The sequence below is a fragment of the Carassius carassius genome, chromosome 17, assembly GCF_963082965.1.
Source record: "Carassius carassius chromosome 17, fCarCar2.1, whole genome shotgun sequence".
NCBI classification, from domain to species: domain Eukaryota; kingdom Metazoa; phylum Chordata; class Actinopteri; order Cypriniformes; family Cyprinidae; genus Carassius; species Carassius carassius.
Window position 1 is genome coordinate 1,020,058 of NC_081771.1, and position 19,429 is coordinate 1,039,486.

The window sequence follows — 19,429 nt, forward strand, 5'->3', positions numbered from 1 at the left end:
TCTTGTTTTATAGTAAATTATCATTAAACAAGATGCATTTACATTTGAATCAATAATTCCAATATATTAAAACTTCTTGTTCTTTTAAATGTATTTTTCTCACAAATATGCAATGCACATGCAATACTGAGATGTTCTCTCAAAACAAATTTTCATATTTTATAAAATTGTGCTTCTCAAGTAGTCTTTTCTTCATCTATCCACTCTCATCAGTGGTTTCTCTCTCTCTTCTTGCCATGTCTCGTCACACTCCCGCAAAACCACAGCTCTCTTCAGAGTCTTTTCCAAACCAGCCTGGCGTCTGTCTCCCCTTACTAACACCCCTTTTTGTGTGTGTGTTCTTACATATCACAAAAATCAAAAACCAAAAAGCATTTAGACACTAATTTCATACACAAAAAAAGTTTTCAAGTCTTTACATGAGATACAAAGTATCAAAGCAAAAAGAAACTCAAACACAAGCAAAACATTCAATGGAAGTGTGTTGGGTTTGAAATGGTAGGCCTAGATGTAGTGTTGAAGATGAAGACAGTCAGTATTGTGTTAGTTTATGTGATTCTTTAAGCCTTTATTACTTCAAAACCACCTGATTCAAACACATTGAGTTGAACAGCGACATTAGTGAAGAGAAAAGCATTTGAGACACGCAGATACAGATCCAATCAATCAGATTTTTATTTGTGACTTCGGTTTTCCAAATACATTCTGCAGCTCCTGTATCGACTGTTGTGAAAAATATGTAATGAGCTGCACAGTAAACATAATTTATGAAATATATTACATTAACAGACACATCTGTATACATGCAAACAAACAAATACAGAACATTCAGGTTCTTGCATTACAATTATATACTCATAGACACAACAGAATACAACCGAATACAAATAATTCATCAACATCTAAAAATATGTCCTATACACAGTTACTAAATAGGATTTACATTGTATGCTATCACAGCACCTCTAGGTGGTCAAACATTTACATTGCAATGGTCACAGTCTAGTGGGGCTGTTGTGGTAAAACTGATTTGAAGATGGAGGATACAAAATTTAAATTTGTTTTAATAAATGAAATGCAAAAATGTTTTTCTTGAAACTTGCGAACTTGAAATTTCACAAAATGCTGAAATTAAAACCGATAAATACAATCTAATTTCCAAGACTAAAACAGACTCAAAAATGAAAGATATTTCATATTTAATTAAAAGTTAATGTAGACTAAATTGCCATTCAAGAGTAATTATTTTATGATTATATTAATGTATAAAACCAGTCTGATGATGCAATATTCCCTGGTGTCAATAAAAATAAATAAATATATATATATAAAAATATATAAGTGCACATTTAACACAGCTACAAAAATAAAACTGCATTGAAGCCCATCATCTTCTAGCAGTTTTCTTCATTCCCAGACTTCTGTTGGGGTTTTGAACCTGGATGTGCCGGGCCGGATTCACTACACATCCTTTCTCCTTATAATGATCCAGAAGTCTTCTCCACAACACACTGCACCGCAGCAAGTTCTCATTACCTGACAAAATAGCAGAATTACAGCACTGCAAACCAAGCATCACATATAAAACGGTTGATAATGATAAAATGCATAAAAAGGAGGTTTATTGTTATTTTAATATTAATAAACCTGTTAATTTACAGTTATTTTGTAAAAAACTGATTAACTGTTAAAAAATTGTTAATTAACATAAACTGTACACTACACACACAAAAAAGGTGAAGATAAATGATATCCATATCATTAAAAAATGTTTATACCCTTATAAAACTGAATAATATTCATGCTTAAGAGATCAAAATTATTTTGCATAATAAAAATATATATGTATATTATTATATTAAAAACTGTATATTATTTGTTATTAAAGAAAATGTCACAGATGATAACTAACCAATGATGCACAGGCCTTCTTGTGCTCTGGTAATGCCCACGTTCACTTGGTTTGGGTCCATGATGAATCCAAGTTGTTTCATAAACCAGGACTTGGTTGGTCGTTTTTGTATTTCAGATTCGGGACAAGAGCGCACAGTTGACATGATGACATATTTCCATTCACTTCCTGTGGCCAACAAATTAGAAAAGATCATAAATAATAAGTTGTATTGACGTCAACAGCCTACAGTCGAAACAATCAACTAAGTACGAATCCCTTGAATGTCTTTAGTTGTGTCTTATAAAAACATAAAACCATGGAATTCCTTTATAGGTTTATAGATTCATTTTTCTAATTTCTAAAAGAGAGCAAAATAATGGTTAGTTTTAATGTACTGCCATGGGTTCTGACAGGTTAATGCTTGGGTTAACTCTGCCTTTAGCAGACTCATTGATGTGAAAGGGCATTTGTGACAATGTTTTTACCTTGACTCCTCATGATGGTGTTGACTGTGATATCACGTATACCCTTAACAAACAGGAACTCATTAATACTTGCCACTTGAGCATTATATGGCGTTAGAATGGCAATGTCCTTTGTGTTTATCCCAGCCTCAGTCAAAAGAATGGCGATCCGCACCTGTTGAACGTTTATTATAATTATCACATATGATACTACTACTACTACTACTACTACTAATAATAATAATATACAAATACATTTTTGTGACGGCGCGGTCACGTGATACCTCTTTTTGTTTTTTATTTTTATTTATAATGCATTCAAACATTGATTTAATATACATTTCGTTGATTAAACGGTACTTCATATTATATAAATATCTCCAATAATTTCCATTCGTGACAAAAACGTATTAAAAATTTGAATGTTACGAGCGAGAGCGCGCGGCTGGGAGGAGTCTTCGGCGTTACGTCTCCTAGGAAACTTTTAACCGCCAACATTTGCCGCCCAGCGCCATTGACCAATGAGAAGCTGGGAGAAGAACGTTAATCTAATATTATGCGCATCAGATGGGGTTATTTGGTAAGTTTATTAATATCAATGTTTTGTGAAAATAACAGAATTTACTCTGTATTTGTTCCAAATATTTTTGTATTTGTTCCATTATTTGGCGTATATGTTAAAGATGAATAACCCGTGGTGTCAGGTTACAATGACTGTAGACCGTTTTGTAGTCATTGAGCGTTCTGAATCGCAAGATGGCGCCAATTAGCTTTTCTTGGTCGTTTTGTGATGAAAATTTAGAAACCGTGGAGTGAGAGACAATAGTAATAGCAGGAGCATGTGAAATATCCACATAAGTGATCATCAGGAGCGCTTCTATGGTCCATATTTGGGGCTTAGCAGAACTCTATGGATGTACATGGAAAACAGAGGCATCCTTCAATTAAATATCAGAATAATATGCTATGTGTGCAGGAGTTTTGTGTGCAACATAATAAGTTATACATTTTAATTTTCACTATAGCCCAAAATCCACTTTAATTAATCTACTAAAGTGCTCTTACCACTTCTTCTGCCTCTTCCACATTTGCCTTTGAGTTTTCATTCCCCCGTTCAGTCGATACCACCAGACCTTTCTCCTCTCCTTCAACATGACCAAAGACAATGCACGTTTGCCTTGATTTACTAAGGAACAGACTTGGTTTGGGTGATATTCCAGTTTTTAACTTTCCTTTATAGAACTCCTCAGATGGAAATGCACAAATGTCTTCTTGCTGTAAGAGACAAGATATTTAACTGATACATTTGAATTGTAATTAATGTGAATTTTAAAAATATAGTTAATATAGTTATAATAAATACTACTGCTGATTATACGTTTACATAAAAAACACAGCAGTGATCTAAAGAACAGTAACTGGCATAAATGTTTAGAAACAAATACAGTAAAGCTAGAATGTGATATTTATTACCATTCTGTACTGAGTGTCAAGCAAGAGTGCTTTCTCCGTGTAACGTTCAAAAAGAGATTTGCTCATTCCCAATCGCTCCACCACATCACAGTGGACTACAGGTTGCAGCTGCTTATGATCTCCCAGAAGAACAATCTACAACATCAAATTAGTAGGATAAGAAACTACAAGTAGATTCAGAATTAATGCAAGTTGTGGTTAATGCAATTATAATTTAAATAGAACACTTTTTGTTTTACCTATAATGATGTGAATGGTAAACTAAAGCCTCCAGTAACCTTAATTATGTGTTAAACAACCAATCCATGCTGCTACTGTGCAGGTTTAAGTATTTGTCTAAAACAAAAATTGTTTTGGAATCGTACAGTACCTGCTCAGGCTTATGAGCCACTAGTGGAATAAAGGCTTCAGGTTCAGTTGCCATGGCACATTCATCAATGATGATCTGTTTGAAGTCGAGGGCATCAGCTAAGGCAGGGTGTGAGGCTGCTGTGCAAGTGCACAAGATGACATCATGCCGCAGTAATTCATGTTTTCGAGCCTTTTTGAGGGTTTCACTGAAGCTTTAAAACAACAGTTTTTTTTTTGCAACTTTTGTGACCTTTAAATTAGTTTTCATTTCTATGAAGTTGTGTCCAAACAACACTTACAGTTTCTTTTCTTCATTAGTGAGTTCATCTCCTCTTGCAATTTTCATATCAAAAGCTAGTATTTGTGTGGAGAATGGGTTGCCATCTTTTCGAATCAGGTGGTGAAGTGCAATGGAGCTAATAAAATGACAGCAATACATGTCATGCATACACACTACATTCTTAGTTATAGCATCTAAACTCAAATAAGTGATAGATGGACAGTATTTGGCAAATACCTGAGCTCTGTGTTGGGTTTTTCACCTCTTTTAGAATTGCGTGACAGCTTCAGATTGCAGCCTGGGTAAGGAAATTCCAACATCTCCATCTGATTACTGTAGACTCTGAGAGGTCTAAGTTGATTTCGAAGTTTTAGGAGATTACCTGCAAGACATTTGTTAAAGTGTAGTAATGTTGGTGATGTGATGTTATTTAAATCTGAATTGTGTTACTGCTGCTTTACTAGTGGCACATACTAGCATAGCATGGCATGCTAGATATTAAGACATTCTTACTAATTCTGCAATATTTACTATGCTTACTAAATGTAAAATTCAAGTATAATATCTGGATAATCTACTACTTTTGCCCAAAAAAGATGTATGGACTATATAATATAGATAAAACACAAAATATTATTATGACAGGTGCCATTTATTGAATTAAACATGCAATTGTGATAAGGTTATGTGACAACAATGTAGCTGACTTCATAAACAGTTTTGTTGTGTAAAGCATTGTTTCACTTGTTTTCTAAAAACAAAACACAACTAAATATTAGGCAAGTATTGCATTCCATTCATAGAATAAAAGCAAAAAGAAATAAACAGCAAATTTACCTGCTACAACATCCACAGATTTATTTGAAGGCCCACAGTAAAGAACAGCTCTCTTCTTCTGTGAATTGTGGACAGGATGTTTTTGAATATCCTTGAGCAACCAGTACACAATATGGACACCAACAACAGTTTTTCCTGTGCCTGTGAAAATGCACAACAGTAATTTAAAACGAAAGGACTGAAAATCAAGAACAAATGGCCTTATGATACCAAAAAAAGTCTCAAAATATCTCTCACCTGGTGGGCCTTGGATAAGAGTGAACTTGTTGGCCAGTGCCTCTCTTATAGCTTTACACTGACTGTTGTTTAGATTGGAAAACCCAGAAGAGAGATAATTATCAATCTCAAACCTGGCTGGCATCTGCTTCAAAATTGTAGGTCCTTTGAGGAGAGTGTAGATTTAGTTAAACTACATTTGAAGAGATCATTTAAAAATCATGGCTAGGAAATCACTAGATCTGACAGTAGAGTGTGAAATACAGATGTACAAGATGTTATAAGGAGGCAGTCAATCTTTAATACCTCCTTCAGAGTTGATTCTTCCACCAATGGCTATAGTTCTTACAAGCTGGTTAGCTTTGGTGAGACTAATAATTGCATTTTCTTTGCGGCTGCAAAAGAAATGAAACAAAGTTAAAATTAATAAAGGACACAATTAGTATGCTATAATATCTATAATTTATAGTCTTACACATCTGGGAGAAGCTTTGGAATCAGCTCCAGAGTAAATTTTGTCTTCTCACCAAATATTTCTTCTGGAATTTTTGTCATGGGCATTTGGTTAATCTGAAAATCAATTCGCAAATTCTTCAGTTGTTTTGATTCTGTTTCTTCAACTTTTGTAATTATGCCATGAGCCATCCAAGTGAGCGAGAAAATATCCATGAGAGCTGTGCACTGAGACGGACTACTCTGACTTTGATGAATCTTAGTTCGAATGCAGAGAAAACTGTTCTTGAGGTCACATTCAATGGACCACTGAGATTTTTTGTCAAGTGGGAGGAGAAAAAAACCGTGAAGCTTCTTTTCATGAGAGTTTTTCCATTTCAGTGCTGCATCTTCAATAAGAATGCTCTCATTTTCAGCAACAGCATTGGAGGCCGACTCCATTTCACACATGGGTTTCCATATTCCCTGATAGTCCATGTATGTCTTGTATGAGTTCCGTGATGAGTGGAAAGCATATTTTGAAAAGCACTTGATTGGATCTTTCACATGCTCCAAACAAATCTCAAATTTTGGATGTACAACAAACAGCTGAATTGCTGGTGTCATTAGTCCTCTTGTCGTGGCTGTACCTAACTGTACCTCAACTGCCTCACCTGGCTTTATTCTTAGTGACAGTTCAGCGTAATGCTCAGTGTGCATGGGATCAGATTTTTCTGAACTCGTAGCATTTCTCGGTCTTTCATTGAATTGTCTTGCATGGATTCTTGAGCTAAAGTCAAGCTCCTCGATCAGGGGAAACAATCTTTCCCAATTGTCCTCTCTAAGAGCAGCTAATAGGCCTTTCCAGGTCTTTGTAGAGACATAGGCCATCTTTGAGTTTGGATTTTGCTGTTTCACTTCAGCAATGATGTGAGGATTGGAGAATGAATATATCCTTCGCACCCATTTCAAGATCATGCAGTTGTTGGTTTCATCAAACTGTGGTTGATCTGCCAACTGAAGATCCCTGTACATAATGTCTAAGTTTTCTGATATAGAGGTTCTGTTAAGTGGGAAGGATAATCTGAAGTTTGCCCCTGATGCATTGAGTTCCACTATGTATGCCACCTTCCTTTTGCTTTGGGTCGACAGTTCTATTGCAAAATGTAGAGCATTAGATTTCCTCTCATATGCTGACTGTTGGTCATTTTTCCTGGAAAATTCCATACAAGACAGGTCAATGTCACGAGCTGTGTACCTAACATTGATGTTGTCATTTACAGAATGAAGAAGGCGCTGGACAATGACATCTATATATCGGCGGATTGGAGATGAGGCCCATGTATAGCTGTCAAGATCTAAATCATAGTGGCCAATTCTTGATACATGTGTTGAGTTTGAGCGCAGAATACATGATTTGTGAAACAGTCTCCTAAATGCAACAGCAAAAGGGAGAAGTTGGGGATGAATCTCATCAGATGCAATAAAGTCAATTATTTTGTAGATATTTTTCTCTTCTGCTGCTGTCTTCAAGCATCTCAAAACAGATTTTAATATGGGGAAGGTTTCAGAATCAGAAATGCCAGCCTGAGGGTTTGGCATGGCTCTGGGGTGGATCAAACCTTGGTTATTCAGTTCATGAGACACATGTTCATACTCATGAACTTTACTTGAGAAGTGGACAGAAAGTGGAATCAAGGAGGTATTTTTGTCAAAAAGGTCAGCAAGCTTTTCACTGTTTGGCCTGTCCTGGCATCTAAGTGGAGTTATGCTCCTTGTTGTTTCATCAAACAGAAGACGTTCTGCAACCGTGTGGTTAAACATGATCATCATCTCTTCTACCATCAGGTGAGATTGTCTTCTTCCCAAAGTCATGTCTTCATCTGGCTGTTTGTAGCACCAGTCATCCTGTTTCCTCAATCTCCTGTGGACCTCAGCAAAGGTCCATGCTTTCACAAGGCAGATTTCAAGGTGGTCAAAAGTCTGATGATTTTCAATGATGTCCTCAGCTTCATCATAGGAAAATTTTTTCTTGGAGCAAATGACAGACTTCCAAAATGATCTTTCCTTTATGCAGTGTGTCTTAGTATCTACTTCAATTATCAAGGAGATTGCTCGTCTGTCATGGTTAGGGATTAAACTAAAGAAATTGGTACTCAGTTCTTTAGGGAACATATGTATTGGTTCTTTCCCACTTGGATAGAATGTAGAACACTGCTGTCTTGCATATTTGTCCAGTTCACTGTCTTTAGCCACAAAACTTGCAACATCAGAAATGTGAACTCCTATTTCATAGCACTCACCTAAATCCCGTACACTGATTGCATCATCAAGGTCTTGTGAATCAGCAGGATCAATGGTGAATGTTGGGAGCATGCGAAAATCTCTTCGTCCCTTATCAAATAAATTGAGACCTTGAATGTCTTTCATCTGACTGCTCAAAGATGATGAAAGTGTTCTCCTCAACTGATACTCAATGTCGAGTATATTCAGTCCGTTATTTAAAGTTGTGATTTCGGGAAGCACTTCCACAACTGTCCCCAAGGGGAAACTGCCAGTCTTTCTCCACATAAGGACTCTGACAACGAAGAGATATTTTCTACGTACTTCATCATTTATTTTGATGAAACGCTTTACTTTGCGGTTCTCTGGATTTCTTACAGCAACATGGTCTGGTTTGTCCTTTGAAAATGGTGTGAAAATTTTGGTGATGCATTTGTTGATAGGCATCATCACCTGATTGTCATATCTGTCAATGGTGCAGACAAATTCTTTGACAGTATCTGCACTTTCAAGGATGTTGATCACTCTTCCCATGGGAGGATTTGATCTCTCACTCAGAATCTCCACTGTTACCTTGTCTCCAGGGAATGCCTGTCCGATATTCTTTCTACCCTTGATATCAATTCTCTGAGTGGGCTTGTCAAGTGGTCTTGCATAGCCACGGTCATGAAACTCTTTGATCAGCTCACAGTGTTTGCGAATGTTAGAGTTAGTCAATGACTGCTCTTCATCCATTTCTGTAATTTGGTTGTTCATACTACTGACAACTTGTTCATTTTGAAAAACTGGAAACAAGCCTTCCTCTGTCAATGCAACATTGATGTCTTTGCTTTCATCAAGAAGTTCTTGAAGTATTGGGTCTTCTGTGTCTGGTATTTCAGATGTAGTTGATTCACTATCACTGCTCTCTTCATCCTCACTTCTGCAGAGCTCAGACATCTCAAGGAGATCTTGTTTTAAAGAATCCAAGTTAAAGTTATGGGCACTTCCCTTGTTGACACAGTCTTCTATGTATGATCTCCATAATCTCCAGCATGTACCCAATTGTTGGCAAGAAAGGGCAGCTGCATCTCCAACAACAAATATTTGAGACTGGGCTCTTGTCATAACTGTGTTCAGCACTCGTATGTCATTGAAAAACTCAAGACAGGTCCGATCAGTCTCCAATAAGCTGTCCTTGGTGTGCACAGTGGAAATCACTATTACTCTGAACTGTTTTCCTGAAATATATGGGAAAAAGCAGTATGCTCTGTAAATTACATGCATTAAAAGTGCGTATGAACATAATCATGGCATAGTATTACATTTGAGTAATGCATCATCTTTACCTTGCACATTTTCAGCATTTTCCACAGTGAAACGGGGCAGTCTAAGCTGACGCAGTCTTTGCCTAATTTCCAACACCTGAAACACAAAAGAGGCACAAACATCTGGTATAAACACACTTAGATGAATCTTGATAAAATAGCAGGACGCCGTTAATAAAACCATAATATAAAATGGTAACTAGCAATAGGTTTGATACCTGTCTGCCTTGAGAAAGGACACAGACTGATTCTGGATCTTTATCACCCCACTCTTTAGGCCAGCCCTTCATTATTCCTTGCACAATGTTAATAATGCTTAAAATCTGTTCTGCATTGAACCAGGACATGCTTGTTGGGTCGAAACGGCATTCTCCTCTTACATGATGAAACTGCAAGGCATGTTGTTGTGGATGAGGAGGCACACTTCCTCTAGCTTTGATCACATCACTCCTTCCTACATAAAAATGTGTTGATACAAAATCCACAATGTCCTTTGTGGAACGGAAGTTTTCATTGAAAATGATTCGGCTTTGTTTGGCGCCATCACTGTTTTCAGCTTGGTAGTGATAGAAGAGGCGATTGAGCAGAGTATTTTCTGAACATTTGTCTTGTTTCACAGAGAAGAGCTTGGGTCCCATCTGCATGTGATCTCCTGCTAAAACAACACATGTATTTTTACCTGCTAAGCCCAGGGCCATAAGAGCCTCACACTCCAACATCTGAGAAGCTTCATCAATCAGAATGTGGCTGAAGTAGTTTTCAGGGAGGTTCATGTCATGGAAGAAACGAGCCACAGCAGTTGTTGTTATGATGATTCTTGCAGAATCTAAAACAGCTTTATCAGGAAACTCAAACTGATTGCTATCTCTGGATAAATGGCAGTACTGTAGAGTGATGGTATCAGTAGCTCTTGGATTGCTTTCCTTTGCCTTGATTCTCAATGGTTTGGCTTCATGATGAAGAGTTGCATATTCATGAAAATGACCTTTTACATAAAGATCAGCAGAACTGTATCAAGAAAAAAGAGACATAACTATAGCTTACAATGACTGCAATAAACAAATATATTTGCAGACACTCTTGTTCCAAAATGATGGTGCCTTCAAGGTATGCATTTGATTTGTTTATGCATTCCTTGGGAATCAATTCCATGACCTGGCCATTGCTTGCACCTTGCTCTACTGTTTGAGCTTGAAAAATGCAATTTAAAAAAATGTTATATAAAAAGGTTGAAAAGACTCTGATGTTGGTGTGTCAGTGTTGCCACAATAATTTTAACTGTGCTAGGCCAGAAACAAACAAGCACTAAGCAGCATAGAAATTTATATTATTCTGAGCTCAAGGATGACCTACTCCTGTGGAGTAATACTCTGAAGTGCCACTGAATTCACTCTTTGTTAGGAGTTTGATTGACAAGCAATCTGACCAATCCTAATGCCAAATCCACCATTATGAGTGTTAATAAATGTATGTAGGTGGACATTCATGGTTATTTCATGCTATAACTAGTAGTAAGGTGTGATTGGTGCTTCCAACAGAGGCACTACAGTGATCTGTCACGACACATTAGAAAGGCACAAAAGGGTAGACTATAGTTTGAATTTCTTAAAAAAAAAAAAAGATATAATTTGAACGCTGAAAAAAACTGTCTTGTTTTTCAGTATGTTGTCAGTGTCATTTTACTGTTTAAGAACATGATGTGTGGTGTGAGAGTGCCAAGGCTAGTTGGACGTAGTAACAGTAACCAAAGGGGACAGGTTTTTTTTAAGGGTCAATTGTGATTCCTTACCTGTTTGTGTGTGTGCAAATCAGGATTTTGTTCTGTGGTTGCTGCACAAGAGCTTGGGTCATCTTTGCAAGGGTTCGAGTTTTCCCTGTTCCAAAAGGTCCATAAATCAACAAAGGTGGGATGCAGCATTTGTTGTCTGTTACGCCCAGAACAAAGTTCATTGCTGCTTGCTGCTTCTCATTTAACTCTCCTGAATCTGACTGGGAAGAAATACAGAATTTGCTGTTTTTCAGATCCGGCAAAACTTTGTCTAAGTTGGGGAGATCATCAACGGCCTTGTGCATCTCACAGAACCAGAGGCGATTTAGCTGGAACTGGACTTCCATCTCACACTGCTGTCCATTCTGCAGGTTCAAATCAGTGCAGCACTGTCTGGAAAGCTGCAAAAGTACTTGTGTCTCTGTGGCAGCGTCTTTTAGAAATTCAGCCTCATAAATAGGTCCAAGATATTTGTTGTTTTTCACGACACGAACAAGAGATCTGATAGCATGTCTTTTCACTAAGAAACCTTGAGGAGCATCAGGAGTGAGTGTGTGAGACAGAGGCACAGCAGCAAGAAGTGTCCCGGGATAAGCACATTTCAAACCAAACCTTTCATCTGACAGGCAATTTTGCAAATGCGCAGTCCCTCGTAGATTTAGTCTGGAAATATATTGGGATAGGAAGAGAACATTAGAATTGTTATCAATTGTAAAGTATTGGATTTACACCATGAAATATATTTATGTATATACCTGGTAAGCAGTTCACCTTCGACCTTTTCCTCCTGATATAAAAAATTGTGCATCCTGTGTTTGTAGTTGTCAGGGTTAATCACACTGTTCACCTCATCTATCATGATTAGCTTGTATCTGTTAAGCAGCTTTCTCTCTGCCTCTTCTCTTTCAACAAACGGAATGATTTCCATGCTTTCCTCATTCCAGGGCTCAAGATTCCTGTCAGACTCTTGTTTTTCTATGGGAACGTCAGGTGTTGGACATGTGACTGGTGATCCCTTGCACTCTTCCTCTCCAACTCTGACCTTGATTTTTTGTCGTAGTACAGGTCTCGTGTTGAAGTCAAACACTACCCACTGCTCATACAAGCCTGGATGGTCAGTTTTGAAGAACACTGTGACTTCATAATCTGCAGAAACAAATCATAATTTAGGTGAAAGTAATTTGTGATTGGGCGTTTAACCATTAATAGGTACTAGTAAAAGCTTGTCATAAGTTTTCTTTAAGGGTTTTGTAAGAAATAGTCAATCTTTACCTGTTTGGCTCTTTTTAAAACAAGAACCAGTGGAATATGTCCGTTCCTCATGGGGGTCTTTGCTGAGGCTGAATTTTGTTCCCAGAACCCTTCTGAGTAAAGCAATAACTTCTAAAGGTTCCTGGAGGGATTTAAGTGAGTTTGAACATGTAGATCAATGTCATTTGCAGAGGCTATCCGACAACACTGACACACACTTTCAGCATTTCAGGGTTTCCCATACATTGATTTATTGGAGGCTCGCCAAAATATACACACTGACCGCCACAAATATGCTTTGACTTCGTGCCACAAGCATGAGCTCTAGAAGCTCCACACTCTTCTGAGAATGGAGCAGAGTTGCCAGGTTTTTGCACCAAAACCCTGCCGTGAACCCATAGAAGCAACCAGTGGCAAAAGTGTTAAAGTAACCCAATTTCAACGGGAAAACATTGGACTTGGCAATGCTGGAATGGAGGCGGGAGCACCAGCTCATTTTCATTTAAAGGGGACATACACATAAACAGAGTGTTTGGTTCATACCCTTAAAAATTATTTGTGGGGTATTTTGAGAAAAAACTTTGCATACACACTCTAGGGACATCAGAGAACAATTTAAAATATTGTATCAATGCATTATGTGGCACCTTTAAGACAAACTTTGTATATGTGTTAAATACAAACCTTAGAAGTTATGGTAAAATTCCATGTACACTCTATTCCCTTTTTCCTCACATACAGACTGTCTATATCTTGGTCACAGCTGATAGAAACATCAGGAAGGGTGTCGCTGACCTGCAGGAATATTGATTCAATCAATGTTTATGACATTGTGAAAAGCAATTGTAAAAATCCACAATTATATTCAAGCTTTGGTTGTAAATATATAATAAAAATTGCATGAGTTAATAAAATGTATTTGTTAGCATATATAAATGTAGGTCCTAATTAACTACAAGTAGCAATGCAAAGTGTCAGAGGTACATCTGTCAACATTTGGGATACTGTCCAAGAGCGTTAATCACTAATGACATTATACTGTTTATTACTGAATAGCCCACTTACAATCATTTTCTTGTCATTGCTATGTCTGTATTCCTCCAAAAGCTTGTCCTGATAGGACAGGAGACCCTTCTCGGCTGCATCCCTGACCCTTTTTCGCGTAGCCTTGATTCGTTTTTCCCATTCACGAAGTTCCTCTTGACTGTGTGCCATTGTGCAATTATCACCATACTCGCATATCAGGGATCTATAGGAAAACATTTTATATGCTGCTTTATCTTACTTCGACTCAATCAAACATCTAATGCCACGTCACACTTAATATAAATACCTTTCACACAATTTCAGGTCTTTGTATGTTGACGGCGGATCACGGTACTTCCAAGACTGAGAGGTATCTTCAAAGATAAGTCTCCTGTGCTTCACAGTGAAACAGTGGTTCATCAGTTTCTCAGCTGTCGGGAAGTGGACTTGACATAATGTGCAGGCAAACTGTTCTGCTTTCCTTCCAGACTTTGACTGTGATGTCCTTTGATTATGTTTTGTCATATTCACAATCTGAGGAATTGTCAAGTTTTCTTTTTTCATGACGTTCCATAGTGCTGCTTCCTCTGAACATCTAGCAAAGGTACATCTACTTCCATGCCTCTTGCATCCAGTTTCTTTAGTGTAGTACCGACAAACAACATATTTGTTAGGTCTGGGACGGCCTGGCCGGGGGGCAACAGGCCTCCACACTGAATTTTTACGTTTCCGCTTGATCAGCAAGATGTCTTCGGAACAGTCATGGATGACCTGGTTAAGTGAGTATGAAATCTCATCGTGTTTTTTACAGCATTTATCACATCTGAAACACAGACTGAACCGCTGTTTTAACGTTTGAAGAAAATGATGATTTCCTGCAAGAGCCATGCTTTAGAAAACACGAAAGCCCTGTGAAAAGAAATCATTTCCAATTAGAATAAAATTTCATAATATCCATTTACAACTTATTTTTTTGTTATTGTAATTATGTCATTCTAATTTTGATCAGTTAACATTTACAACTTTCAGACTTAATGAACATTAGCTTTAAGAAACATCTTCACATACAGCAATTCACGTTTTTAATAAAACGGATGGTAATTAAAAGTGATTAGCCTGCCAACACAACGTTTACATTTAGATGAATATAAATGAAAAACAAATACTTTGCAAGTCGTGTTATGACACAATTAGCACAATCACACAATTATGTGTATTTGACATAAACTGCTATTTAACAATAACTTCATGACACCGTCTCTTAAGGAACAGTTCGCCCAAATGGGATTAAGTAAAACTTTAGTCACTCAGTCATCCTGGGTATGGCTTTCTTTCAGCTGTGTAACACAAAAAGTGGATGTTGATTAGAATTAAGACTTTTAGTGTATGGAAAAAAGAACCAATTAGAGTAAACGGTGACTGAAAATAGATAAGAATTAAAATGTTTAAATAATGCACAAATGAATCTGGCAACATGAATTAGCAATAGAATCATCTTACCTTTATATTTTACTTGCCGACCTAATGGTTTTCTCGTATGTCATGATCTTCCTGTAATACTGGATAGTTCGGCCACTCCCAGTGTCATGTCCTCGAGGTGTTTAAACAATATATAGAGAAGCTGCTGATGTTTAGTGGCTAGATAAGTCACTCCCTTCTTAATTAAAGATTAATTTTCCTTATCAGCACAGTGGCTTGTACTGAACAGTGCAAACACAGCTTTAGTTTTCAGTTTCAATACTGATGAAATGCACAGGAAGCGAAACAGACAGAGCTTAAGCCCTGCCTATTTATCTACAAACTGACTTTTAATGTAAGTTGCTTCCTATTAGACTTTTTACTCAGAGATACAAAACTTGGACATTACCACATTTTACTATTATACTTATGATTAATCCTTGCAACCACATTTTTTCATTCAAAAACTTCCCTTGCACAGTGCTTTAAGTAAGACTTTAGGTTTATTGCACATGATTTTATCTGTGGAAAAGACAGGAATGGTACACAAATGATTAAACAAATAAGGTGAATAAAACTGCTTTAATGGTACCTTGAGGACTGACATCACGTGTATTTGAAGTGTAAATATTTAATAATCTACCATCTGTCCACTCCCTTTCAGTGCTATGTTAATGTTAATTCAGATCCGCCTACCTAAAAGAACCTAGGAGATAAACACACACTGTTTTGGAGATTCCCAATTTTGAGATGGGGTCACCTAGTCACAATATTCCCAATTGTGTCTCACTGGGTGACTGTGATAATGAACCAGGTAAAATAGAGATTGATTTTGATGATTTACTTGTTGAAGGCCTCCAGAGAGACTGGAGCAAGAAGGTCAAACGACAAAAGAAGAAAGACAAGCGTCGAGAAAAACAGAAGAGGAGATCAACCGACGGACCAGCAGAAAATTGTTTCTAAGATAAGAAGAATAATTCGACTGATGCGAAGACAAGAAGTCATGAATAAAAAGATAATAAAAATGATGAAACCATTACCTGGATTGAGTTGGTTAATGTTAATTTGGAGTTGCAGTCTCTTGCAAATGATATCTAGGCCTTGAGATTGCAAACCTCTGTTGCAAAACCAGAAAAACCTTAAAAGGTAACAATGAGATATACATGTAAATGTATGATGTTAACATTTGCTCAACAGTTGAGACTGTCAAGTATGCTTGCTTTTTGCTAATATAATAATGCGTGTACAAGGAAATGCATTTTGCAATAAGAATTGCAGGATGGACTTTCTTACTAAAAAATTTTATTGTAATGTGTTTTATCTGATCAACACAGGGAGGAGGATGCTGTGCAGTTTAGCAATAGCTATTTACTTAGCCTACGCTTTAAGATTTTGTAACAGCTTAGAGAAAGATTAATTTGCTTTAATCGAAAGAAAATAAAGCAGCAATTACTGAATGTATGTGTGCTGAAGAGGGGTTGCCAAAAAAGGAAATGTCATACTTCCTGTATCCATAGCAACCTGACTGTGAGTGTGTGTATGCAGATGTGTTAATGTTTTTCACCAAAAAAGGCATCCGGAAGAAATTATGTATTGTTTTTGGGACTATATAATGTTATGGTCTGGACACATCCCCGACCGCATCTCGGGGTGAAGACTTACGCTTTTACTTTTTGTTATTATTTTGCTTATGAGTTATTGTTTAAAATAAAGCGAAACCATGTACAATGGCGATGTGTTTAAAACTTTTAAACAAGTCTCTGAGTAATTTATTATGAGTAAAGTTATTATTTTAGTTTGTTCCTGATCCTGTATTACGAAGCTCTGCAGAGGCAAGAACTCAACTGAGCTGATCTGGTTCTGTTGGGAGGAAGTGCAGAACTCTATTGCCACAGAGAAGACATCAAAGGTGAGAACAATGGGTTAAATTACCTTTGCTGGTTGGAAACAAAGATGTACTGAGAGAGTATCTGTATATTTCCTTAGTCAGATAAAATTTACACAACAACACACACACAAAAAACAAATGTTTTTGCTGCAATGTGTCCTTAGCTTGTCTCGCTTATCTAAACAAACAAAACAGCTTAAGTTTCATTTTTCTGTAATTTCTGTCAAACTTTGGCCAGTTTTTTTTGCAAGGCCGTTCACATTTCCAATTACATGCGACCTTTTGTGATCTCCTGTGTGAACGTGAAATGAACTAGAAGTGATCCGCATGCGCAGAAGAGTACTCAACGGCCAATGACGTCACTCGTTGTTTGCGGAAGTAGCTAAACATCGATGTCAACAACAGTGTAGTCCACAGCGGACCTCATTTAGCAATATTAAAGTTATTTAAGCAGCATCGTCCGACATGGTTGTTGTTTATCTTCTCATTCCCGCCTACTTCAACGCAGAATTATGACGTTTGTAGCGTATCAATGACGTACGGGTCGGATACATGTGACCTGGCCGTTCAGACGGAGGTCGCATTTCAAAAGATCGGATACGTATCGGATTTAGGACCACATACCCAAGTGGCCTGGGTCGCATTTGAAAAGATCGGATCTGTGTCGTTCAGACTGTCATGAAAAGATCAGATACAGGGTCGCATAGGGGCAAAAAAATCGGAATTGGGTCGTTTCAGCCTGCAGTGTGAACGTAGACACACAATGACATGAATGCAAATACACCAATTTACTGAGCTTTTATGATTGCTATAGTAGTAACTGAGAGTATAATCCATAGCAATACTAGTCCTAATGGTTTAGAAACTATATTCAGAAAATACTGGGTCAAGAATTTCTATATTCAACACCTAATTAGACACTTAGTCATAGACAATCAAAAAAACTTGCCAGAGACAGAAACTTCACAGATTCTATATTGCTTTAAACAACAGCAAATAATGTTAATCTAAAAAAGCCTGAAGTGTTGCGTTCTTAGTTGCAAAAATGATAGACACCTTATTACAAATGTATGCTTTATTCTTATTTTAAATGGTTTTCAGTAATCAGTTATCAGCATGTTGACATTTCTCTTTCAGGTCACTGAAAAACAAACCCAGAAATCTGAGTCAGTGGCCTGAAACTAAACTACCAACGTCAATGAATCATATCCTTTAAAGTTCAGTGTAAATGTTGATACAGCCATGGTTTTTGGTTTTGAGATTCAGCCCTGCAAGATAACAACCAAGACAAGACTAAATGACCAGTTCATGCCATTTCTGGTTACGAGGCATGTTTTGAGAGTTTCATGCTGGTTTTAGCTCAACCACTGGTCTAGCTCTAACAGCAATCATCTTAACTAGCTCATGTCAGTAACTTACCAGCAATGCCAATCTAAAACAAGTTCATCTTGGAATTTTTTTTTCAAGCAAGCAGATAAATTTCAGGGCCAAAAGTATGTGGACACCTCTTACTAATACATGCATTTGACTAGTCAAATAATTACAAATCTTAGTGTTACTCCATACAATTACATCCTCGAGAATTATTCAACAGTTTCAATCAAAGTTTCAGCATGACAAAGTCCTTGTGAACAAAGCTGATTCTGCCAAGTAGGCTATGTTCCTAGAACAAGATCAGCAAATCAGACTTTAGAAATAGGTAAAAGGGTTTGTTTAGGGTTTGGCTCAGGACTGGTGCTAGAACCAACATTCTTATCAACTACCCTCAGATTTTAGCCATAATGTTTGGTAAAGGTTGGATTTAGAGATAGGGAGAGGACTTCTTGTTTCGAGAATCAACCGATTGGGTTGAACATCACACACAAGTCCATTGAGAAATATGAAAGATCTTCACTGGTTTGCACAAATTCCAGACCTGAATACCTTTGGGTGTGCACATACTTTTGTCCATGTAGTGTATGTGGGATGCTGCTGACCCTGGACCACAAAACCAGTCTTAAGTGTCAATTTTTCAAAATAGAAATGTATAAATCATCTGAAGGCTGAAAAATAAGCTTTCCATTGATGTATGGTTTATGAAGAAATGACAATATAGATACATCTATCTGAAAGTCAGGAATCTGAGGATGCAAAAAAATCAAAATACTGAGAAAATGTCATCAAAGAGTGTCTTTAGCCAGAGGTCAGCGTGAAGTTCCCTACAAAGGAAACAGAGACAGCGTGGTAAATGTTCAACAAATTAAAACTGTTCTGTAGTAACTAGGAAGGAAAAAGAACTAGGTCTTCTATTTTACTGAAAATTAAGTATAGTTATAAGCCTGTTAAGGAAAACAACATGCGATAGAAACTGTGGTGAGATAAAAGCACACATTTCTTCATTATACAAACATGTCAAAATAAAAAGATATTCCCAGCCCATTTTATTTTTATTTATTTATATATAATTTTTACATATTGGTGCGTTTCAAACAAAAACTCAAACAGTACAGGCGCCAGCAAAG

General features: G+C 37.1%; 1 protein-coding gene across 1 annotated transcript; it reads right to left on the bottom strand.

Moving 5' to 3' along the window:
- Nucleotides 1-933: 933 nt before the first annotated feature.
- Nucleotides 934-15,289, bottom strand: LOC132160700 (helicase with zinc finger domain 2-like). The gene is made up of 21 exons (XM_059570352.1): nucleotides 15,083-15,289; nucleotides 13,890-14,491; nucleotides 13,622-13,805; nucleotides 13,241-13,351; nucleotides 12,578-12,698; nucleotides 12,061-12,451; nucleotides 11,327-11,968; nucleotides 9,756-10,545; nucleotides 9,559-9,634; nucleotides 5,991-9,450; nucleotides 5,822-5,910; nucleotides 5,537-5,680; nucleotides 5,300-5,440; nucleotides 4,700-4,844; nucleotides 4,482-4,598; nucleotides 4,202-4,394; nucleotides 3,832-3,966; nucleotides 3,424-3,633; nucleotides 2,380-2,533; nucleotides 1,913-2,080; nucleotides 934-1,536 (listed from the first exon to the last, which is right to left on the bottom strand). Exons 2-21 carry the CDS (start codon nucleotides 14,468-14,470, stop codon nucleotides 1,388-1,390), a joined length of 8,001 nt encoding a protein of 2,666 aa, XP_059426335.1. The 5' UTR covers nucleotides 14,471-14,491; nucleotides 15,083-15,289; the 3' UTR covers nucleotides 934-1,387.
- Between the last annotated feature and the right edge of the window lie 4,140 nt (nucleotides 15,290-19,429).

Bases quoted from the DNA above. Each gene is read 5' to 3' on its own strand.
- LOC132160700 (XM_059570352.1), bottom strand. From the start codon at position 14,470: ATGGCTCTTGCAGGAAATCATCATTTTCTTCAAACGTTAAAACAGCGG. The intron at 12,452-12,577 runs GTAAAGATTGAC...TTGTTTCTGCAG, and splicing joins TTTTAAAAAGAGCCAAACAG to ATTATGAAGTCACAGTGTTC. The intron at 5,911-5,990 runs GTAAGACTATAA...TTTCTTTTGCAG, and splicing joins CCAAAGCTTCTCCCAGATGT to CCGCAAAGAAAATGCAATTA.